General features: G+C 38.4%; 2 protein-coding genes across 14 annotated transcripts in view; one reads left to right on the plus strand and one right to left on the minus strand.

Annotated features, from left to right (window-relative positions):
* LOC105840160 (tyrosine-protein phosphatase Lar) overlaps positions 1-25,713 on the plus strand; it is a 403,816-nt gene that overhangs the window by 316,670 nt on the left and 61,433 nt on the right. The gene's annotated exons all lie outside the window — the stretch shown is intronic.
* LOC114255638 lies at positions 2,081-25,610 on the minus strand. 4 transcript variants are annotated; one of them, XR_004963583.1, is made up of 13 exons: positions 19,492-25,563; positions 19,231-19,312; positions 16,206-16,321; positions 15,879-16,046; positions 15,441-15,616; positions 15,202-15,292; positions 14,934-15,125; positions 14,625-14,792; positions 14,357-14,498; positions 14,176-14,246; positions 13,935-14,036; positions 5,427-13,838; positions 2,081-5,064 (listed from the first exon to the last, which is right to left on the minus strand). XR_004963583.1 is itself a non-coding variant. In XM_036287984.1 (13 exons), the coding sequence occupies exons 1-13, from the start codon at positions 19,522-19,524 to the stop codon at positions 13,285-13,287; spliced, it is 1,758 nt and encodes a 585-aa protein (XP_036143877.1). In that variant the 5' UTR covers positions 19,525-25,560; the 3' UTR covers positions 2,081-13,284. The 4 variants fall into 4 exon arrangements, 3 of the variants coding, with proteins under 3 accessions (XP_036143877.1, XP_036143876.1, XP_036143875.1); XM_036287984.1 differs by having other exon boundaries at positions 2,081-13,330; positions 13,468-13,838; positions 19,492-25,560; XM_036287983.1 differs by having other exon boundaries at positions 2,081-13,838.

Consider the following 25,713-nt stretch of genomic DNA (forward strand, 5'->3'; position numbering starts at 1 on the left):
CTCGGGCAATTCGTTGCGTGATTTTTATTATTTTCGCGCATTACAAATTGAAGAGGGATGAAATTAAAGGAGCCTCTCTTGGTGCTGCTTACTCGATATTTCTGAACTTCCACCTCGAGAAAAGACAAATACACGTTTACGCTACAGTTAATCGACTTGGTTGGCGAAACCAAGAATCATTACTCATCGTATCGATATGAAAGAACCGAGGAACTATCGGGAGACATTTCTTAAGACGAAGGGGCGGGGTTAAGCTGACGGAAAATCCAGAAAAATCCCTTGGTGCGAAGTGTCGAAACCCTAACGAAACGATGGGCGGCGGAGAATTTTCCTCGGTAAGCTTCGGGCGTTCTTTATCATTTTCCTCGTGCCGAGCCAGCTTTTCCTCGAAGGCGAAGGGCTACAAGGGGCTTAAATGTCTCCCACCGTCGTACACCAGATCGACGAGGTAATGGAGCAAAAAGCGCCCTGGATATATATACCTCGCGAGGTTAATGTTTACGTCACGTCGCGACTAAACGCAAGGGAGGAGAAAAGTTCGCGATTATACGTCGGCGTGGAATCATAATAGCCGGAAATGCTTATTCGTCGTGTATCGATCGCCCGACTGTGTTCGACGATCGGCAGCTCCGGTCGCGCGTCGCGCCGTCAATATTTGCCGACGTCGCGTTATAATTTCGAATCGACGAACGACGAGGAAAAGCGCCGCAGTCCCGGGGGTTCACGGGGCGCAAACGTCACTCGGAACAGAAAGGACGCCTATCAATCTCGCGACGCAACATCGATACGCATTTTCCGTTTAATCCCGCCGGTAATTTCCTTAAACAAACACTGCACCGTGCGGATCTACGCGAATTATTTTCGCGGGACCGCTTGCGATTAAAAATTGCATCTCTCTCTCCCTCCCTCTCTTTTTCCCTCCCGTTCATATAATCCTGGTGGCTCAACCGCACCGCTGTAATGGAAAAATCATCCCCGATACGATATATGACGTCCGCGAAATTCACTCTTTCTCCGTCCTCCTTCCCCCTCGTTTCCCTTCATCTCCTGTACCTTTTGTTTGCAAAAATGCCGACGTGACGGAAAATATTTCACACGTGAAATTAACGAAGCATAATTGCTTCCCCGTTTATATGTCGATATACAATGTTAACTTTTATGATGTTTTTCGTCTAAAGAGGTACGTCTCATGTACACGTTATACGGGCATTACTGCAAGCAAATTCTCATCAGCCGCTATTAGCTGATTGCAAAAATTGCGAATGTGGAATTCTGTTCGGTCTTGGTAATCTACGCCGAGAAAGGTTCTGTCGATTCAACGCGCATTGCGCACGTTGCAGCGTCTCACGAGCGTAAGAAACACAGTAAGAACGGGTGTGCTGAGATAATGTAGCTGCCATCAGGTACTGTCTTTATGACGCGGCCTTGTGTCTCCCGACACCCCCGACCTCCGCTTCACTCAGCATCGTCAAGTATGACGACGATAACCATTATAATCAGAAGTTTTGCGCTCTGACGCAACATCATCTTCTGCATACGCTCTCGGAGCGTGTTTCGTATAAGGTAGCATAACGAAGCACCATTGCTCGGAATTGTTATAGTTACAGTCTTAGAACGAATATTATCTCGCGGCTACGAATGGCACAAAAGCAGTTAAATCGCTGGAAACCACAAAGGGACCTCGACCAGTCATTCCGTAATAATGCAAACTGGCCTCGACCGAAGAGACGTAAAACGCATTAATAAATTGTGATCGCTCGGAACAGTTTGACGTGCGCAGATTAAAAATAACAACAAGTTTACTCATCGTATTATGACCGTTCGAATTAGATTACTGATAGGACGTACTTCTACCTCCCGATAGAATTTGACAGCATTTGAAAATCAAGTTGCGAGAAAACGTGCAGAGCGGATGTTTTGCTCGCGTGACAGACTGCGTCGAAAAAAAAAAAAGAGACATGCTTGGATCTGAGTCAACCGTCGTTATCTGGCTGTTTTTATCACCGGATACTGTCGCGCGCGTTCCAGTATGACATATGATGCAATGCAGTTGCACGTAGAACGATGGCGTGTCTATCTATTTTTTTTTTTTTCGCCGTTCTCTCGACGGGTGCCTTCGATATCTTTCTTCGGCCGTCGCGTTCTCCACTATCAATCGCGATGACGATCAAGAGTTTTGCTTTTCTGCACAACACATCCCAGCGCATTCTCTACAGACCTTTCCGCATCGAATCATACTATACTTTTTTCTAGTAATTTTCCAAATTATCTTATTAAGCCATTTCTGTGAATTATTCGAATTATAAATTTTCCGCAAAGACATCTTCTCGTTCCTTCTTTATTCTATTCCTTGCGTTTATTACGAGGTCGTACATTCTGTAATTATTACTGTCACCGTTCGCCACCGAGAGACTCGGCGTTAATTATAATTGGTCGAATTACGACAAATTGCTAGGAAAGGAAGAAATAATTAAGGATAAGGGGTTCTTAGCTGAGAGATCGGAGGAAGTGAAATAATATATAGTATAGTCAGCCCGTTACGAGCCTCTACAGGACATTGGTGCGTGTCTCGTTCACGAGTTTGCGATCTCGTAAATTCAAAATGACCACTTACGAGAAACAACGTTTCTACTTCTCCTTAGAAAATTCGCGTGTTAAAGAAATCTACATCGAAAATATTCTGCTTTGCAGTCGTAAGAATTTTTACGAAACTAAAACGCTGACGTCGAGTGTTGACACCTTAATGAGCAAAAGAAATATGAGCGGCTTACGCACGATCTTTTTAAATTTTATACCTTCCAGGCATTTTTCCAAGTTTCACGGATATTGCCATATTTTATTATTTTCATTTTATTAGACGAAATGGGAAATAATAACTCATTGTCAGCGCGGTAGCTCATCGTGGCGCTGAAACGACGCAAGATTGTGCCGTTAAAAAATTGGGGATTTAATATATAGGGATGATAACCGATGCGTGACGCGTGTCCTCGGCGCGTGCTTCGGAAAGATCATATCACGCTAACAACGAATCTGGTATTCATCGAACGCGCTGGTCACTAAATCGCGCAATTAATTGAAAACTATCGCGCAACGCGTGCCCAGTACTTCCAACGAGTTGTCGGCGCAGCGGCATAACGATTTCAACCTAAAATTAACGCAGAAACACGCGTCGTTTACCCCGCGCCGAGCATTAATCCGACGTTAAAAAAAAAAACCTAAATAAAAAGGGGGGCGCGTTCGCTCCCGCCTCCAATTAACTACGGTCAGATTTATCTTGACTGGAGACGGAAACTGCTGCAGCGCGGTTTTGTGGAGAGCGCATTCCCCTTCATCCCTCTTCTGGTTTCGTGTGAGACAGGAATCTATGTCGACCATGCGCACACGTTATTCACAATTAGGAGATGGCGAACCTTTGCCGAATACGTCTCAATACGAATAATTTATTTTTTTTACTGTTTTAAATCGATAATCGATTGAAATTATAAATTTATAAATAGAAATATCGATTTGTATTCATATTTGTTTTTTTTCTTTACTCTTAATTTTTTGCATTTACTCGAAAATTGTGAATTTCTTAATAAAAAACTCGACCTGAATTTGTGTACGCAGATCTTATGTCTAGGATCGAATAAAACGTAGGAAAATTAACTAATTATACATAAGAAGTTAAATAATGTATGATTTTTTAAGTATTAGCCTTTTTTCCAATGGAATGCAACTTTGACTCAATTAACTCAATGCATTTTATCTCGGACACGTGGCAAAGCGTAATCAGAATAGAATAATCAATTCGGCATTTCAAGGTATAAATAGAAGAAAAGAACGATGCCCGAAATCGTTTTAAAACGTGCGAGAAAATGAGAGAGAGAGAGAGAGAGAGAGATTATTCAAAGGCGAAAGCTCAAATCGTTTCGTACGCGAATGGTGCCTATAAAAGTACTCTTGTGCACTTTCAACTTTCACGAAACGCATTTCACAGCGGCTTATTGCCGTGATAATTATTTGTTTCATTTGGATTGAATAAAAATTCAAATGAGTTCCGCGGAACTTTGCAACTCTCCTCATGCATTAGGATAGGTGAAAGCAGCAAGAAGGATCGAATCGTAGAGGCTTAAAACTGAGAGAGAGAGAGAGAGAGAGAGAGAGAGACTACAGGAGACGAGAACTAAAACTTTGATGTTACGTTATTACGTTCTGTAGGGAAGCTTTTCCGTAAGCTAATATTGCACCAAAGATCGACAACAAAGCCCGCACGGAGATTCGCGTCGAGAGAACAATCGCTGTCGTCCTTTCTCTCCATCCTTTCTCACTCCATGTGTTTCGTAGGGAACAAATCGCGCGCGAGATTTCGTAGACATGTCGGAAAACGCACGATTCGGGCGAAAGTTTTAAACCAGCTCGCAAAACGAAAGTTGGTCGCAACTTGCGTCGGGAGCGTTATTTCTGCGCGCGGAAAATATCCGAAATATCAAATCGCGTTTCGAAAAGAATGGTGAGGAAACGCGAGAGTTCTTCGACTTCTTCGTTGCGAATATTGCATTCTCCTTCCGCCGGCGGACGGAGAATGCGTCGATTCTCCGACGACGGACGTTCCGAACGAAGATGGATGCGTAAAAACTCGCCAAGTGGATGTAAATCGTGCGCAAACTGAGTTTTCGTCTTACCACGCTCGCCATTCTTCCACTATTCTTAAACGCGCATTGATTTCGCGACTATCTCGGAATAAAATGCTGAATAGAATGTGCAGCACCGCGACAAACATAATTATTAAAAATAGAACTTTTTACATTACAATGAGTCGAATTGTCATACATTTAATGCGGTTTTTCCGCTCTTGCATTTTTCAAGCAGCTCCTCCAGAGGCAGCTGATTTTGAGGCAATAGATCCATGAAATAAGTATGACATTTAAATATTATTTATTATTGCATTATAGCAAACATTTCTACATTATATTTGAAGTAAAATTTTGTCACAGATCTATTACCCCAAATTTAAAAGTTTATTCATCACTCACCGATCGATGCGCAGCGGCAGAGATATTCAGCAACGTCGCTACGATGATTCTGTAACAAACAAATGCGAAGTCCAAATTAAAGCACGACAGAAAGAACATTTAGTATTGAAAAAAAAATACGGTTTGCAACTCTGTACTTGTGTTTATTAAGTAATTCAAAATTAAATTCAAATTAAAACAGAGCTCGCGACTATTAATATTAAGATGAGAGATAATTGTTACTGGTTAAATTTTTTATTTTTTCAATTATTTATGTAATCATCGTATAATCAATATTTTTCGAAAGAAAAGAAGGTTATAAAATTAAAATTGTGTAAAACTTTACCTGACGTTATCTTCTTTATAATTTATCAAGGAAAAACCGAATAGAAAGAAAACTAATAATTCTATGCAAATAATAATCATACTCACCCCAAGGTTGCTCTGCCGGGGCCTGATGCCCTTCCTGGACCTCCTCCTCCTCTCAGAACAGGCTGTCCTTTCTTGTCACGAGACACTCGCGAAAAACACTCGCGATTATTGAAGTTACAATCGCGCGAGGACTAATTAATTGTCAAAAAGTCTTTCGCGCGTCACCCCACGTTTATAACTCCCACGATATGATTTCCAGTTCGGAGAATGCTCCGTGGAATCAGCACCTTGAGTCGACGAGTGCGGATAACACGAAACGTCAAGCACTGTGCAGAAGAATACAAAATTACAATCATATTAAGATCGTAATTAAGAATTCGCTGTTTAGTGCTTATAGTCTCTCGAACTAACAAATCATTCTAATGGGAGTTATGCGAAAAGTCCTTTTAGTCCTTTTGTTAACGGCACTCCCGAAGCAAACGCGCGACGCGACGAGCCGGCTACGGTTCGTTTTCAATTCAATCGGTCGGCACTCCCGAACCGCGTTAACGCGGCGCGACGAACCACAATTTTACGATCGACGACGTAATAGGTTTGTTTTTTATTCCTGCACTGCTGCACTGGTGAAATAAGTTAGAATAAGACAAATATATTTTTCTCATTCTTACTTATTGCACTAATGCAACAGTGCAGGAATAGAAAACAAACCTAATAAGTGCAATGGGTACAGTTAGCTTCCCCCATAGGCATTCAAGCCCTCGGGGTACTAAGCCCTCCCACCACGACAAGGTCGTACCCGTGGGAGGGAAGATTTCTTCTGAACATCTACGCAAATTTTAATTCGCTAACGATAATTGTATAGATATAATATCTACGCAAATTTAACAGTTGTCAAAATTCAGTCGCAATGACAGCTACTCTTGCAATACGAAGTAAGCGCAGCGAGAGAACCAATCGGCATCGCGGAAAAACAACAATAAACTTGGAGAAATGCAAGCAATCGACTTTACATGCCTTTTTTTAGATAGGATTAGATAAAGTAATTTTATTTGGCGATAAAGTGGCAAAATGAAAAGCTTTGACCATTAATAATGTATTGATTATTTTTTAGATAGTATAAAAATTATCATTTTAATAGACGCATTTTTGTCGCGGAATCAAAATATTTGGCAATTTGCTAAAAGTTAAAGCGTTTGTGCGATAGATAACAAAAATAACATATTCGTGATATTATCGGCGAACGTATCGACAGTTTTGTAACCAAAATAGCGTGGCAAAACTCACATGAAATTTTCCACCTCTGAACATCCGCCGTCATCTTGACGGCAACGACGTCGATGTCGACCCAAGTATTAACTTCCAGCAGAGCCGCCTATAGATAGCAACATATTACAAACATAAGCACTTTCTCGGGCCCACGTTGCGAATTTTTCATTTTTCAAAATAATCCATCAAAATCCTGAAAATGTAGGGCATGCAGAAAAGGATCGCTGTTAAAATATGAACCTTTATTATACTTTAAACAGAATTTTCATTGCTTTCATTCTTTATTGTTACTATGGATCATTACGTAATAAAATTTTGTTCTTCGAAATAAGATTTTTCTTAGATATATTAATATAAAAAATTTATATGACTTAAATAAAAATGTACTTTAATTATTAAAATTAATATATTAGATTTAAAATATAAACTGTAAATATTATTCCTTCAAATAACATATGCTTTCACAAATTTTACTTAAATTCTTGGAAATTCTATCCTCTCTAACTTGGAAGCTGCTTATAAAATTAATTCTAAAACATGATTTTATAGTTTAAGATTTTAACTAAATTTTCAAAACATTCTCTTCAAGTTAATTACAAATATATTAAATTAAATATATTGAATTAACAATACATAAAGTTTAACATTTTATTTTAAACAAAATTGTACTTTTTTTTCATTTTATTGAAATTGAGTCTCTGAGATTTCGATGCCGGATTTTAGGTAATTGAAAATAAAGAAATAAAAGATGGTAAAAATCTGATCGCGATGAAAGTTAGAATCGGGCCTGGGAAAATGCAAACCGCGGGTGAATGTAGTGCGACAAAGTCATCGAACGTGGCAGACGTGCCCGAGAGCGTTGAGAAAGGGGGTTGCAATCTTCGCGTAGCGAACAAAGCATCTTGGAAAATCCGTGGTAATGGAGCGACGCGAGGGTATACGGCGATACGTAATCCGGGTGTTTACTTAATTAAAAGTAATCCATTACTGGTGTATCCCCTGGCGTTTCCCGCCAAGGCAACTCCCATCCGCTTCCTAAGAAAACGCGTGTCTGCGTGTCTGCGCATTCGCCTACGTGTTTCGTCCCGCCGACGAAATTACGCGGCGTAATAATGGCATTCGGGACGCGGAATTAAATGCATCACGGTTAAATGTAATTAAACGCATTTTCGACACGTGCGACACAGTTCCTCGCAAACATTTTGCGATAATACGAGATACACTTTTAACGTCTTTATTTTTGCAGCTTACGCTCGCTTTTTCATTGTATATTTATTATATTTATTATATATTTTTTAAATATGCTGGATTTATGGGAAAGATAATGAAAAGGATTTACACACGCACGCACACACAAACACCCTACATCGGTATAAAATTTGCAAAAAACTTCTCGTTTAATTTAAGAACGGAAAGACGAATATTTTATATGGCACGTATATTTTACTCGAAAAAGTCTGATATAAAATTCTAACTTAAAGCTTCCAATAAAAGACGTAAGATGTTCGACAGTCTAGTCTGATAAAGATACATCGTTAAAAATAATATATCGACTGGTAATAATCGAAATGTCGATCTTTCCGATGGCCCTATTACTGGTAGCTCGACGAACCGCAGCGTGTGAATTATTTCGCAGGCTGATAAACGAGATTAGTCGCGGGGAGCGCACTTAGAACGACTCCGACGTCGCGCTTATGTATTCCGGAAAGTGCTCATGCGGATAAGTTTAGATATGTGTGGAGGCGCGATACCGGAAAGCATAATGCTTCCTTGAGTAACTCTATTCGTTTGACGCGTAAAACTTGGAGAAAGGACGATATCTCGAAGGTGTTCGACGCGAATGGAGCACGCGTTATTTCATTAGGGACTCGATTCTGCAGAAAATACAGAAGGTAAAAGAACAATAAAAATTTATTTGAGAGGCGGAACGAAGATCCGGAACGTAAGAAGAATCCTTCTTGAGGGCGCGTCGCGGCTCGATAAAGACGTTTTTATCGAACGAAATGAAAGCGCCGTATATAAATATCTTCTGAGTTACTCTCGAAAATATTGGCTATTGGTCCTGAATTCTCACAATTTCCGGATACCTGTTCGACGGTAATCTGTGCAAACGACGATATCAGTTAACATTTCCATCGATACGGAAAGAAGAAGGGAAGAGAGTAGCGTTTCGAGAATGGAAAAGAGGAAAAGAGAGAGTGAGAGTTCTCCTGAGGGCGCGCGCTCGCCTTCCCGTTAAATGTGGATAAAATGTAGAATAAAGTGTAGAAGAGGGGTAGAAACGCTCGGTAACGGTAATTATTTTCCTTTCTTGGCCGTAACTGCTCAGCCCACAGGCTAACGGCGACGGAGGACTGCGCTTTTCACGGATTAATTAAATCGTTCGCGGAACGTTCACCGAACAAATACTTCTCGAGTCGAAACGAGGAAAGGTAAGGGAGGAAAGCACGAGCGCCTCGGCCGAAGCAAGGAGATAGAGAAGGAAGTGGAAAGGCGGATAGGGAAAGAAGGAGGGCAAGTCCTTGAAACTCACGCCCTATCCTTTCTATCACATCGACCGAGGCGAGAGCGAAAGATAGTGAGTTCACGATAATAAGAGCCATGGGGACGAGCCTATAAAGCGGGTTTTGTGCGCGAACAATGCGAAGTATAAAATCTACTCTTCTCCTCCGCCTCTCCTCGCGTTCTACGATATATGTTCTAGCGAGAGCAAAATCGTAAATTCATATTTTTCCTTAACTTTTCTCATATCCCGCGCATTTGCTAGCCGCCGTCGATATCTTTTCTCTCTCTCTCTCTCTCTCTTTCTTCCTCTTTTTTTCTCCTCCATGCTCTTCTGTTCGCATGTTCCAAAGTGCGAGCACCTTGGAAGCCGAGTACATTATCGGGCATGGTAAAGGTTCGCGAAGTTTATTGCGAAACTTGTACTTAACCGTAGATGCCGCGATAGGCCACGACTTTGCCCTTCCGTACGGCCCTTTACTTCGGCGGTACCGGCGCGATAACTGTTTGTAAAAAATTTTCCTACGGCTTTCTTACCACACAAATTTCCCTGCGTGCGAGGCATCAAAAGTCTCAGAGTTAAATAACATTTTCGATAAACTATTTACGACAGACAACGATGAATTTAGAATTCGAGAAATTTTAAGTGGAATATTTAGCAATCCGCGCTATTGAAAGTTGAGTGTTTTTTTTTTATCGTGACGACATGTTGTCGAAAAATGAATAATTAAAAAAAATAATAATTAAGTAATAAATACGATTAAACTTATATAACTCAAAGTCCACAAGTCCATAATAAAAACATAACTGAAGGACTTGGATCGTTTATGCATCAATGCACGCCGGCGGAATAAACCAATGTAAACGATAGCTCCGACGTAATTAAGCCACATCCGTCAAGGAAACCGTCGTCCACCGGATGCACTTATGTTTTCCCTTCAAATATATTTTCACCTGACGCATTAGCTAATTGGGTGAAGACGATCGCTCGATGGCCGACCGGAAGCGATAGAGGCAGGCCTGGCTCGCCTGCGCATCCGCGATAGGAGGGTCAAATCCGGCGAACCGTTTCAGGACATATCATAGCCCAAATTACCTTAACGACCGCGAAACACCTAACTCTGGTCAGAGTCCGATCCGCCGGCGAGGTAATCGAGGATCCTTTGGATAACGATCACAATGAGGAGGCAACCTTCCAACTCGGTAAAGGCCAATGTATGTGCGCGAACGAACGTAGGGGAGGGCGGCCACCTACGGGAAATGACTATGCGCGTCCTGAGAAATCGCTAATGGAGATTGTACCGCTATCCGCTAACTCGCCCGAAATCCCCCGGGATGTAACTGCCTTCAAGATTCCCCTCTTTCCCCGCTCCCCTCTTCTCTCTGGGGACGGCAGGGATAGCACCTGCGGCTAGATAACTGGAAAACGCGAATACGAGCGTTCACGAAAATTCTTTTTTGATATGCGAAACAATGAACGTTTGGGTTTGTCTTGTAATTACATACACGCATTTCCAATTCAACAGTTTGTGACGAAATATTTGTTCAAAAAGTTATTTCGAAGCAAAAAACTCGCGGAAAATAATTGGAAAAAAAACTGCGTATAAATATTATGACAATCCTTTGAAACATCTCCGAAATATATGCATATTTTGTTAAAAAAAAAAAAAACGCATCTCTCTTTTTTTTAAATACCGTTATTACGCTCCGCACATTGCATGTGTAATATTTTCGTAACATTTATACATGGGCTTTTTCAATTATTCGCTTGCAAATTTTTATACTAAAAGTTTAATATGTTCTAAATAAATGTATATAAAAACGAAAAAGGGGGAGACGGGTGAAACGTGCTACCGCGCTAAGTGACGCGGAGTGCATAAAAAGATACTTTGCCACACATGTGATACCATTTTGAGGGCTACAAATGCGGCGAGTCGCGCATGCTTAAAGACCTATCAGAGTAGATGAGCGTAATGGCCGCGGCGAGTTTCCGGCGTTTTTGCCGGCGATTTCGCGCGGAAACGCGGCAAGTATCCGCAAATAAAACGCCCGTCCGCGTGCGCGCGCGCGCGCGCGCGTCCGCTCTACGACGCTTTAACGCGTGCATCGAATGCATCGCGAATGCGCCTCCAAAGCCCAGGGGGTATCCCCCGTGCATTTACATCCCTTACGCGGCAACATCTTCCCACACTGCAACCCGCAGACACGCCCTCGAAAGCGCGCCCGGGCACCCCTCCTCCTCTCTCGCAATGGCGCCATGTATCGCGCGTTGTATCGAGGCGAAGACTATGCGGCCCCCAACCTTCATCTCCCTCCACCTGCTCCGCACCATAAACGTCGGCGCCGCGTCCTGGCGGGATATACCAAACTCTTCAAGTGGGATCTCTTAGATGGAACCTTGCCTAATGCACTTCCTGCATCATCGCGCTCTACCGCGAGTTACAAGATTCAAAACCCCGAGGAGCTCATATTCTACGAGAGGCAATAAGGTCGAGTACCTTTGACGGGATGTCTATTCAGACAACATGTTCAATGTGCCCGAGACTTTAAAACCGTCGGAATTGGCAGAGCCAACCCGCCAACGTGAAGATCCCGCGTATTTGTTTTACAATTTTCATGCTTTCGATGCACCAGAGAGAAATAATAATTTCTACGTGTATTATTGTTTTATCGAAACCTATATTTAAGCTTTATAAATGTGTTGCCTAAAGGTTTAACTAATTGCGTGATGATGGAAGTGTTTACTTCTAATTTGCACTCGAGTGTGGATTGATATAAGACATTGCTAATGAATTTTTGTAATGAAGAAGACTGCAAATTGCTGCTATAGATCTCATTCGGATTTATATATCGCACAGTAAGCTTTTTATGTTCTCGTCCGGTTATGTTTCTGTAAATTTTTTCCTTTTTAAAGGCAATTTAAAGAAATATATTTACAAAGCGCGAGCAAATATCAGTAGACTTTATTCTCCTTCTTTTATTTACATTCCGGCAAGAATCGATTCGAAATGGATCCGCCAGGCGATGGTTCAACACGTCGAGGCAAACGCTTTTCTTTTTTCAAAGCTACTAAAATAGTGAAAACCTATTACCTATGCACATCTTGAAAATAACGAAAGCAATATCGCAGATGTAAGTGAAATTTGACAGAAGAAACGCGTTCCTTTTGTTTCATTTTTCAAGAAGAGCTTCCAACGTTCTATTCTCACGCCTCAGGAGCAGGACTATTGGTCTTTGGGCAAAGTTTCACGTTATAAGGGTGGACAGAAAATTTTAGGTTGACTTTTTTTTTTCTCGCCGGAGTTTCGGTTTCCCTAATATCGACTGTATTCCCTTCTACAGCCGTCTCATTGGTCGACCTCGAATACGTATCACCCTTTTCCACCCTGGCTGCACAGTGAAGTTTCCCTTTATATTTGCTCACCGATAGAACTCTCCCGCCTCTCGTTCGAATGAGAGCGAAAAAAGAGAGAGAGAGAGAGAAAGAGAGAGTTCGGCCACTCGTATTCCCTTTTTACACTCTAAATTTTTTGGAGTGAAATTTCACTCTAAAAGAGTGAAATGTCACTCCTAACGAAAGTGAAAATTGCGCCAGTCCAACAGGAGTGATTTTTCAGTCCAAGGAGAGAGTGAATCATTCACTCCTTAAGTAGAGTGAAATTTTCACTCTTAGAGAGTGAAAATTCACTCCAATTGGGAAATTATTTTCAATCTAACGAGGAGTGAATATTTTCACTCTCTTGAAAGGAGTGAATAATTGACTAAGTAAATGCTAAAAGTAGTTGAGTCAAATGTTGCATTTTTTTACTTTTGTATAAAATTTTTTATTGAAACATTTATGTTAAAAAATACTGTTTTAATAAAAAACATATACAAAAAAGTAAAAAAGTGTAAAATTTGACTTTAACCACTTTTAGCATTTACCTATTCAATTATTCAACCTTTATATATTATAAATACGGAATAAATTTTTCTTAAAGGAAAAAATAAAATTATGCAGTCAAATTTTTTATATTAACATCTTTTATATTTTTAACTTTAATATTTAAACATGTTTTATATGAACTATATGCATGAACAATACATAAAAGAATATATATATATAATATATAAAAGAACAAAATAAATTTTTAAATTTATTTTTATGTTTTTAATTGTCTGATGACGAGCCTTTTTCATCATTGTTTGATGCATAACTGAAAAAATTATCTTAATTTAATATATTAGTATTTTGTGTGTGTGTGTGTGTGTGTGTGTGTGTGTGTGTGTGTGTGTGTGTGTGTGTGTGTGTGTGTGCGCGCAGTTCAGATTAATTATTGTATATAAAAAATACCTTATATCCTCATCGCTATCATCAACAGTTTGCGTTGGTGTTAAAAGATTATCAATATTATTTAAACTTGTGTGTAACGCTGTGCAACAAGCACGTGGTTCATTTAAGTTCATAATGCACCCGGTTACGAAGTCATAAAAATTAATTAAATCAGATGCAAAATGAATGTCAAAACAATAATGAAATTTGACAAGAATATCAAATGCTGTCATTGGATCATCGCTCACTGAAATTAAGTGTCCATCCGTCTGAATAAAAAAATTTCCTTTTTTTTTTTGACCAATCATGTTACATATTAAAAAGGGCTGTACGTTTTTTGATTTTTTTTGTTCTATCTTGTCTGTATTATAAGACAATAAATCTTCTGATGTCTGCAAAAGAATATGTATAATTATAGATTAATATATATTATGTGTGTGTTATATAATAATTACGTAATAATTCGCGGACATTATTTTTTTACTCACATGAATGAACCGCAGTAAATTTGTATTTGGGATTTCTTTACTTGCAAAATTACATACAGCCGATTTTAATTTTTTTTTTGTAGGTTTTAAATTCTCTTTCTCCTTAAAAAATAAAATTATTATTATTATTATATATGAATATAATATATTATTAAAAAAAAAGTTATAACTAATAGTAATAGTAATAAAAATAACGTGAACAAAAGTATTAAACTTATATTATTAAAACTAATAAACTTACAGATAATTTTTTTTTCATATAATTTGGTGTTGGTAATAATTCGGGCAGAAGAACAAGAGCTTTTAAATTATCTATAAAATATATGGCAAATATATAAAAATTAAATATACAGACAGAGAAATATGTACAAAAAGTATCGAAGGTATTTTATAAATAATGTGCATTGTATATATATTATTACCATTATCCAAATCTGCAATTTTCTCCAATAAATTGGGTTTATATATAGAACAGAACTGCAAAATTCTAGACGCGTAAAATTCTGGAAATTTTTTCAACAATTTATCTTTCCCGGGGAACATTGAAATAAATTCCCTGTGTATCTGAAATAAAGCATAAAATTATACCTTAAATATAATTTAGTACTTTCACTTCTATTAATAAAGTAAGATTTTAAATTTATGATAAAGAAATCTACTGTAAATAATTCGATTTCTCGATTAATTTACCAATTCACCATGATAATCTTTAAATCTGGGATATTCCTTTAAAATATCCGCTACTGTGCACTTAGAATCTCTAATTTTTTGTTGCCTGTTAGGTCTTGTTTCGTCCATTAACATAGTGATAATTTGTTTATTTTGTTCAGTTGGCATTTTTAATACAAGCTCCGAAATCTGAAAGTAATATAAATTCTTTACTATTTCTATTCTTTGAAAGTAAGGAATTCTTTACATATATATACTGTGGTGTTAAAAGGGAAATTATTTATATATTTGTTATTTCTGTTTTTAATATATTTTTAAAATCTTATTTACCTTTATATTAAGCATATCTTCATCAAGATATATTTCATTTATATCCTTTTTTTGCCTTTTCATAGCATTTTCTACTCGGTTCGATGGCGAAGTCTTTGATCTTTTTTTATTCGAAGGACTTAATCCTACTCTCATAGTTTTCAATCGATATTGAATAAAGCCGCTGTTGGTCTTTTTGTCAAAAAAATGCTCCTGAACATGTACATATAGTTATTTATTATACATGCACAATATATTATGTCAAAAATAATTTAAAAAATGTACGTACATATCCTTCTGTCGATTGCGACGATCGTAGTTTTGGAAATGCTGTTACTATTTCTTTAGCCAATTCAGTTTTTAAATCGCTGGATGGATACCTTTTAATAAGAGTAATGAATATATATATATATTATATATATATTATATATAATGCGTGATAAGAAATATTCAGAAATTTTAAATATATATTTTTTTAAGTAGATGAAATTCTACAAGTGATATTATTAAAACTAAAACGAAACTTACATGTCATTACTGATCTTGACGATTTCTGCGCAAACTATTCTTATTAACTCTTGACGAGCTGTATTGTCTACTATGCCAGTATCTAGCGTACGTAACAGAGAAGATTTTCTTGTTTGTTTCGCATCATGTGCTTTTACCCAATCGCGAACATTTAATCTACTTCCTTGATTATTGCACTATTATCAGAAGTATTAAATATGTATATATATATATATATATATATATATATATATATATATACACACACACGTACACGTATTTTATAGTATTTTATTTTTTCAAGTAAAATTGATGAAACAATAAATATTTTAAATGCATATATATAATATTTACATAAATTTAATTTTATATAATGCATTCAAATTAATGTTATATTGTATATATTATATATATTATATTATATTATATTATATATATATTTATTTATATTATATATACCTTCTGAACACTATGTTTCTCTCTATTAGCAAATGCATCATTTGGAAGTTTGCAATTACTTGTTGAAGCTTCTACTTCGGTATTTTCTGCTGGTATTACATCAATGTTGGAAACTTGCTGTATTATTTCACTATCTTTCTCAAATGTATTATTAATAATAATAAAGCCCTAATATATAATTTAAAAACATACAGATATATAGTGAAGTATTATAATACATTGCAGTATATATACTGCAAATGTAGAACATATTATGTCAGTATAAAAGATATCATCGATCAATTATTTCTATATACATATATAATCAGTAATTCAAAAAAGACATACTGGATTTGCTATATTTATCAAGTTTAAAATCCTCTTTCTTGGGCCTATCTTTATTTGTAATTCTTTTAAATCATTTTCCGTCAATGATAGGAATGCTGTACCATCAACACATTCTCCTTAAATTATAAGTAAACAAACATTTTTAATGTATGCAAATATGTGTGCGTGCGTGCGCGCGCGTGTGTGTGTGTGTGTGTGTGTGTGTGTGTGGATATACATTACATGCTAAATATATATATATATATATATATATAATGTACATGCTTATTAATATATAGTTCATTCACACAAAACAGTCTATGCTCTTTTATTATATTAAATTATATTGTATAATATTTATTATATTAAATTATATTATACTCTTTTATTATATAATTATAGTTATTTGATTATAAAATCATATGACGGAGAACTATGTAACAAAAGTTTGTTTTATAATCTAACCACAAAGAAAATGGTTTCGAATCTGGCAGATCGTCAGTATTGATCAATTTATAATCTACAGAACTTTCACAAACACAATAAGCATTTAAAGATTCTTGCAACCATAATGTTTGCCATATTTCACACCACAAGTAAACTTTATCATTATTCAGTATTATTTCCTTAATTCGACCAAATAAAATATCTCCATTGTCTGTTTCAACACCGCTATCAATGGCAACAAATAGTCCATTACGATATTCAATTTCATGTACTATAATTCTGTTTAATTTAAAAATGTAGTTATCATTTTCTAATTCGAGTTTATTAAGTTCAATTCTACTAAGAGCATGAGCAACTTTCACATATTCGCGTTTCGAATATTCAAACTTATTACTCTTCAACAAGCTTTTATCAGTTCCCCAAGTTGCACATTGCGAAATTTGACATATGTTAATCATTGTTTTAGTAATATTTTTATAATTGCAACATATTGCACCATATTTTTTTAATAACCGATGTTTTGCTTCGAAACGAAGACAGTGTAACCAACGTAGAGGCCCTGAATTACGAATGCAATCGCAATAGTGACTTAGATGATGGTGCTTATTAATTGGGTTAACATCTGGAAACAATTTTCTAAATAGATTGTCATGTTCGATAATCAATTCAGATAAATATGGCAATATTGATAACTTTAATTTAGGGGAAAATACTATTTCTGTAATTCTATTTAAAAGTATTATTAGTCTCAAATATTCATCATCTTCTGGCACTTTATCGGACACAATGAATGGAAATACTCTCATCAAACACCATGTTTGAACGGCTGTTTGCGAGATTTTATGGTCTTTCAAATTACTTAAAGATGCTATTGAAAAATTTGCAGATGGTTTATTTTTTTGTTCTGGAAAACCATACTTAAATAGATGAATTCTATTGTTAAATGTGTCCAGTTTCAAATTATATTCATCATGTGTAATGAAATGATTTAAAACCAGTTTCAATTCCATTGGAGCTATGCCTTCAAAAATATCGTGCATAGGATCAAATACAAAATTTTGTGTAAAGTGGAAGTAACGCAACAAATGTAGGGCACTATTTTCTTTAACTCCGGATTGTTTCATCGCATTTTCTACATCTTTTAAATTTATTTTTTCCATTATATTTTGTACTTGATTATTGTGCAATTCTTTTGTGCGAGCTGCTGCAGGCAGGTTTGTATTATTTTTAAAATCATTGCGGTTTATCATGCACAATCTGCAGAAATGTAGAGCTGCTGGATTAAGAAGTCCAAATAATTGGTGCGCTGCTAGTCCATCAGTGCATACAGCAGCAAGAGTAGCTCGAAGGGTCCACTCTACTCCGTTAAACATTGTGACAACGCCATTATCACTTTCCAGAACTTTCATATCTTGCAAAAATGGTCTTAAAACTGCTGCCATACCGTACTTGTCAATATCAGCAGTATGACATAAGGCAAGTACGTGTATTGCACCTAATGATGAATTAAAGTATTGTGGTAAATTTTGTACAACAAAATAAAATGCTCCTATTTTGTGTGGTTGAACTCTTGAACCAAGAGGATTATTAATGACAATATCATCGTAATATAATTGAATTCTAAGCGCGTTAGGGTATTTACGAAAATATTCATGCGTTTGAAAACTTTGGCCATCTCTAAAATTAATTAACCAGTCATGATCAGAAATTGTCTCTGAATTAATATATTCACGTACATCATTATGAGACATAATTAATTGCAACGTTTCGATTATTGATACATATTGCATAGTTTCATAAACTTGTTTTTGTTCCCACTCTTGTTTACATCTATTAAATCGCTGATCTATTCTATATCCTAACGGTATTTCACGTGGTTGAATATACTTGTAATTCCTTTTTAATACTTCAATCTGACCTGGCAAGGTATCCATATTTTTAAATAAATCATTACATTTGAATTTATTTAACAACGTTTCAACTGTAGAACTTTTTACATCAATATCTTGGGATGTACAAAAATCTGTTACTTCGTCTTGTACAAAATCGAAAATATTAGAAACAAAAATTTTAATTGCTGTCATAACTTCTTTTAAAGCTGCACCAGTAATGGAAGAAGAAGTTCTTAAAGTAGATATCATTTTAGCTGCACAGGAAGATATGTCGTGTTTTAATTTTAAATTTTCAACGTTATTTTTGATTCCTGATAAATCTATACATTCATCACGAGTTTCAATATCTGGAGCCACTTCCACTTCCATGGAAAATTCATTTTCAGTCTGGTTTATGGTTTCATTAGAAACAGACAATGGAGAACAAATCGGATTTACAATATGGCATTTTTTTATATGTCGTATAAAGGAATTGTATCTCAGAAAATGTCTGGTGCAATTATCTTGTTTACAAAAAAATCCCGATGCTTTATATTTAGTTAATAGTAACGCATGATTCCGGCGAAAATGAGTTGAAAAATTTTTAATTCCATGAAACGCTTTCTTACATTTAAAACATATAAGTTTATCCATTGTATTTTAGAGGGATTAAAATTTAATTTTTAATTTTATTAACAAGACAATTTTATTTATAACTTAACACTTACGCTCTAATATTTCTGTCACCTCTTTTTGTATCCCTTGCATGCATAAATATTCTGCTAGTTTAGCAGGATTATTTAAAGTTTCCTGAAATTTTTAAATTTATGTTTATTAAAAATATATAAATTTTATTCAATACATTTATAGGTTATGTCAAAATACAACATATTCTTTTGCTATTTAAATGTTCTACTTTGATAGACTTTTCTGTGAAAAACAATACAATTAAAACCCACATACTAAATGCGACATAGAAATATACTTACCGCTGGCAAATTGTATTTCTCTGGAAAATTCATACTTCTAATATACACAGTTATAACGAATGATGTACAACTGCTTCATATACGATAGAAACTTCGTATTGATGGTTCGTACAGAGCGCTATTAGAGTACAGAAGCTATATAGAGAGATACAAGAGAAACGTTCGTTTATCTCAAATATAATTCCACATACACAACATAAATATAAATCGATGCCGATGTTACGTGGCGATGAAGAATAAAAACAGACTGCGAAGCGCCGCGCCCCCTGTCGCTGGTTCTTCCGCAGAATCAGTCACTCTTATTAGACTGAAATGTCACTCTTTAGGAGTGAATGTTGATAGACCATTTAAATCACTCTTACAGTAGGAGTGAGTTTGTTCACTCCATTGCAAAGAGTGAACTCATTCACTCCGTAAGAGTGAAAAATCACTCTATTTGGAGTGATATGCTATTCACTCCAGCAAAGAGTGACGTATTTCACTCCAAAAAATTTAGAGTGTACTCGTCTGCCGTTCTCCTTTTACCTTCTGAGACGAGCCACTCGGTCGATCGATCGGCATCCCTCTTCCGTACGGTACAAAAAATACGAACGAATAATATCGCGAACGGCCAATACTCGAGTCCTCTCTCCCACAAGGGAGGAGAGAGGAAGGGCGATCTTCGAGGCAAATTTGCGAGCGAGACTACTGACGGAAATCCGAAGCCGTTTCGTTGGCGTATACGAAAATCTACAGTTTCTTGCGCCGACGCTTCCCCTCCTCACTCGCCCTCGCATCCTCGAGGGGCTGATGGATGGATAAAACGCGAGGCGCTTCTTTGAATGGAATCTTGATGCGGGACTTTCGCTGCGTCAAAAAGATTCGTTCGCAGTAATGGCGCGTGCCTTAAGATTCAACGTGCGCCTCGCGAGGGTATCTCGGGAACGAATGTAAGCGATGTATCTCTTGCAATGCGCACACGTTTTCTGTTACTGTCGTCTTTGTGAGCGAATTGGCAGGCGGAAGCTTTTACAGCGTGTTTTCGATTAACGTTCAGCTTCACTTTGCCGCATTCTGTGATACCGTGGGCGAAAAAAAAATTTTTCTATTTTAATAACTTGGATAAAAAAAAGGAGCGAGTAAATGTTTCGCGATTGGATCAACCAAAGCAAAGTTTTTGTCGATTTATAAAAAAAAAAAAGAGCGGAACGTATTTACATTCGTGCAAATATTTCGCGAGTTTGCAATTTGCGCGGGATTTCCTGGGCGCATACGTGTCGCTTACAGACCTACTGGAATATTGATATATTACCAAGAGATAAAGCACCTACTCAGTGTAGCGTCTTCGCGATACGATAAACCGTACCTCCGAGACCCCGCGCTGCTATTGTTATCTGGTTGGCTGGTTGGATCAAGATTCGCGGTAGGATCGTCGGCACTATCTCGGGCACGGAATAATATCCCGCGGGTGTAGCCCGGAATGTAGCCCTTCCGGGAAGAGTCGGGGGAGGGTCCGGGGCGCTAGAGTTTAGCGACAATAACGGTGATTAACGATCGGTGTACATTCCGGGACGGCTGTGTACAGGAGGGGTTGTGCCCTAAGTACCGGTCGCGGTCGTCGACGACTCAACCGATTCGCTGGCTCCGTGTTACTACGGCGGCGATACTGTGCGTCTTGACATCCGTAGCTCGCGTCCACGTCCACTGCATCACGATACGTCGCCGTAGTCCTTCCCTGCCCTAATCGGCATATGCGTTTTGTGTGCACGTATGCGTTGTGCATGCATACGCCTTTTGTGTACGTATACATTCACGCGGCTGTGCACACACGCGAAAGTACCCTACATGCATCGTCACGTATGCACGCCCGTGGCGTATACGTGGCGTGTACGTGCCGCTACGGCTACGTCGAACTACGTGTCAGTACTCCTCGTGCGAGCGCACCGACGGCAGCGGCTGGCTGGCTAGGTGGTACGAGGTCTTGGATCGATCGACCATTCGTATGGTAATGTAAGCAACTACCGGACCGAACTGCCTGCCGAAGCCGAAGACCCTGTCGGCCAACCAGTGTCGACGCGATGTCGAAGAGGAAAGGGAGGCACTCTTGTTCGCCGAGAGGAAGCGAGACGGGGAGAGAGAGAGAAGGGGGAAGGAGGGAGGATAATAAAGAGAGAGAAAGAGAGAAGCATCATCGTGCTTCGACAATATCCACGCCTCGTCCGCTGCCGCTGACAGGGATGCCGACGTGGAGTCAGGAAACCGAACGATATGATCTATAGCGTTAGCGGGCCGGCGTTAGAGATGATTTAGGCGCATAATGGATAAATCGGATGAGGCGAGTGCGTGAGTACCTCTGCTCGCGCAAACGCGTTTGTGTTCGAAGCCGAAACAGACGGCTATCAGTTAATCAGCGCTTCCTGTTACGGTTTACGACGATTTGATGGATCGCCATTGCCGGGATGCGCGAGAGGGTTTGCGACCTTGATTCGCCTAGCATAAATGTTAATAATACAGGGACCAGTAGAGAGGAAATCGCACGAGAATTTGTTGTCAATAAGCGAGGGATAATCCTTCCCTAATTGACGAATCAGCCGTGCTCTGGAAAATTTATGAATTCGCAGGTTTCCCTCGTCATGGGATATTTATCGCTTGTAAAACTTAATGACAGTTATTAGACACATCCATAATTGCTAATGAGATGACCATGGAAATCAAACGTTGTAACAATGAATAATTGTTGGACATATACATATAACCTTAATGACTTTAATAGAAGTTACCAATGGCATATACACGTAATATGTCAATATTACATTCATGAAAACGTACGTAATTATACGTTACTATTAGACTAACGATGTACTGATGTTACGAGAATGTTTTAATCGAAAGTGTTAAATGTGCCTGACATTAAATTTCAAGGTAGGCAAATAAAAAAAGCTTTTGAGTAATTGAATTTCGTCACAGCAACGATATCGAATGTCGCATGTATCGTAACGCGAGGTTCGTTTACGACGCGATGAGTTAAAGTTGGCCGGGAACGATCACGGGTATTCGAGAAACAGCCGAAGCGTGTGCGTTATGGCTTGGTGGCGGCGGGCAAGACAGTGCGAGTTGACCGGATGACGGCACACATTGGCTAGTTTGGCCGGGCAATATCTTCGGCGGAGTGGCCATGGAAAGGAGACCATTGGACGCCAGGCGACCGTGGGAACCGACGAACGCCGGAACGAAGTTATCGCGGCAAAGTGCACGGTAACTGCGTTACCGCTCACAAAGCGTTCTCCTCCCGCACACCGCACACCATCCTACACTCTCCGCGCTTTCGGAGACACAACCCACTTATCGAGATACCGTGGGGGGACGATAGCCGCGGATGGGAATTGTTCTCGCGGCCACCGGAAAGTGCAGTCGACGATTGATTGAACGGCCAACGATTTCGCGACGCTTTCTTCGAATGGTGGTCGCGTGCACGGAAAACATTTGCGGACTCCGGCTGGCGAATAACTGGTTCCACACCGCGGCACAAAGGAAGAAGCCTGTTTGTCAGCGTCGGTGGAAATGAAACGCAAATAGAGAAGCGAAATGACGTTCCTTGGGCGGGCGCGAGATAAGAATCTCGATTCGACGTGCGCGCTGCGGATTTCGAAATGTTTGGAATTCATTAAGATGTTTATGATTCGAGAAAAGTACGGGGACTCGGGCGATGTTTCAACGTTTACGATGCTCGGTACGGAGTGAGAAATTCGCTCCTCCTCCGCCAATGTAACGAATCGCTGTTATTTTCGGCGAGATACACACCAGGAACATCCCACGACGAATGGGTCAAGATTACGAAATTTCGTAATTAAACGCGGCACGAGGATAGGTGGATGAAGTCGCCGGGAAAACGGACGTTATTTCTGCACTAAGTATCCGAAACTTTGTCACTTAAGAACTTTCGACTGTTATCAAGATCAGCCACGGTTACCGGTTCGCACATACCTCCGGTGAGAGCTGTCACTCTTAATTACTGCTCGAAAAATTTACGCGGAGACGATGTCTTAAAATGAGCGCGTTGGGATTATGCAAATCAACAATATCTGATTTTCTATATTTCTCATGATAATAATAATAATCTTTTACTAATTATCGGTTTTTATCACTTTATCGATAAAGAAATTTCCGCTAATCGATTAATAACAATGGGAAAGATAGCAATTATAACAATGATAATAAAGACAGAACATTTATCGAAAGAAGACCGTATTGGAAATATATTCGTAGAATATATCTTTATGGCAAAGTATTCTTAGGGGATTTTTTTTTAATAAAAGAAAATTATTATAAAGTTTCAAACATTGAAACAAAAATATTTATATGATGCTTTCTCTATTATCAGCAGTGATTATTTGAACTAATAATAACATTTATCGATTTCTTTCATAGTTTTTCCACGCGACCCAATTTATTAATTTAAACTTGTTAATTTATTAATTTATTCTGCGCTTGATTGAATTTTATCTTAGCTACTTTATTGTAATATTTTATCTAACAGCTTGGATTTAAAGAATCGTGTCAAGATAGACGAAAACGTAACGTGAACAAATACTGATTTTCACGACGCATGAGACCGAGATATTTCCTATTTCGCTGGATATTATCACCTCTCCGAGACTATCGCGTTCTGGATGTGCTCCGTGCCTTTGCGGCGAGTCGTTGAGGCGTGCGCGTCATTCCTCAGCGAAGCGAAGAGCCGGTGACGTCGACAGACTTGCGCGAGCAATCTCTACCAATCTCGGGTACGAAATCTGATTACGCGCCACTTCGTCCGCTTGTAAACTGGATACGTAAAATTAATTATCAGGAGGAGGCGGGAGACAGCAGGGAGGTAGGTAGGAGGGAGAGATACGGAGACGACGACGACGACGACGACGATGATGACGACGGCGAGGATGGTAGTGAGAAACCGAGATAGCGAGGGATGGGACGCACCCCTTCGCGATGAGAACCGTTTTCGGGAACGAGGGGTGCCGAGAACGGCAGGAGGGGGTGGAAATTATACCGAATAGGGGTGCTGGATGGCTGGCTGGCTGGTCGTAATGTCTTACTACGTCGGCGCGGCGCGCGGTAAGTCCCGGATCCCTGCGACGCTTTTAGACTAATGACGCAAACACGCAGAACAGGCAGAACGTGGCCCGCAAAATTGCCGATTCGTGGCGGAGCAGTCAGCCGCGACTATTTCCCGGATGTTCGGCGAATTTACGGTCGTTTTGCCGTTTCGGCCGCACATTTTCCCATCCACAGAAATTATCACCGAGCATATTAAACCGAGCATAAAACCAAACGGTTCGCTAAAAAAACAAATACTTTTAGTCTTCGAGCATTATTTCGTTTTTTGTTCACTTCTATATTCTAAATAATGTAATGCTTTGCAACATACTTTGTGAAGCGATACGATTTAAGAGACTCACAGGCATAATTTAAGTAATCGATTGTCTAAATCATACTTTTTGCAACATGTAGCAATTTTTATAATAGATTAATTTGTTATTGTTGTGTTAGGTAAAAATATGTAGTAATAGAGGGATCTGGAAAACATCAAGCCACAATTTCTAACGTTTATTTACGCACGAAACAATACCAAATGAGATATGTAATAAAAAGTAATTTAATTGGTATGCATTCGGCAACTCTCCCCTATTGTACTTTTCTATATTATCAAATGATAGCTTGTTACGACCTTGGTTATTTCCCTTCAGCCTAATTTCTCGCTTGTAAAAAGCAACACGCATCCGGCGGTGTTGTAACAGCAGAATTGCCAATAATCCGCGTGTAAATACAGTTTGAATCGGACATAGTGGACTCGATATGGATCGTGCTTTTCATTAAAAGAAGGTATTTACTGGAATCACCATCATGGTATGCCAATGGAAACTCATACCGCGTACGCATCGTGGCGAGCATTGTGTTTACCACATAAATGAACATCTCGAATTCAGTTTGCAGTTTTAATAAGCAATTTTAATAAGTGTCTTTCATTATCGTTATAATAGACCTTTCATTATAGTGAATTTTATTCTTTTGTACATGCAGTTTCCTTAATCTTGCAGCGAATTATAATTTATTTAATATCTGAATATTTATCTATTATAGAAAAATATGAAAAAAGTATATTATATATATATATATATATATATATATATATATCTTTCAACCATTTCACATCGATCATTGAAATAATACTAACGATATCGAAAATGA

Source organism: Monomorium pharaonis, chromosome 6, assembly GCF_013373865.1.
Source record: "Monomorium pharaonis isolate MP-MQ-018 chromosome 6, ASM1337386v2, whole genome shotgun sequence".
In the NCBI taxonomy this organism is placed as follows: domain Eukaryota; kingdom Metazoa; phylum Arthropoda; class Insecta; order Hymenoptera; family Formicidae; genus Monomorium; species Monomorium pharaonis.

Bases quoted from the DNA above. Each gene is read 5' to 3' on its own strand.
- LOC114255638 (XM_036287982.1), bottom strand. From the start codon at position 19,156: ATGGATAAACTTATATGTTTTAAATGTAAGAAAGCGTTTCATGGAATT.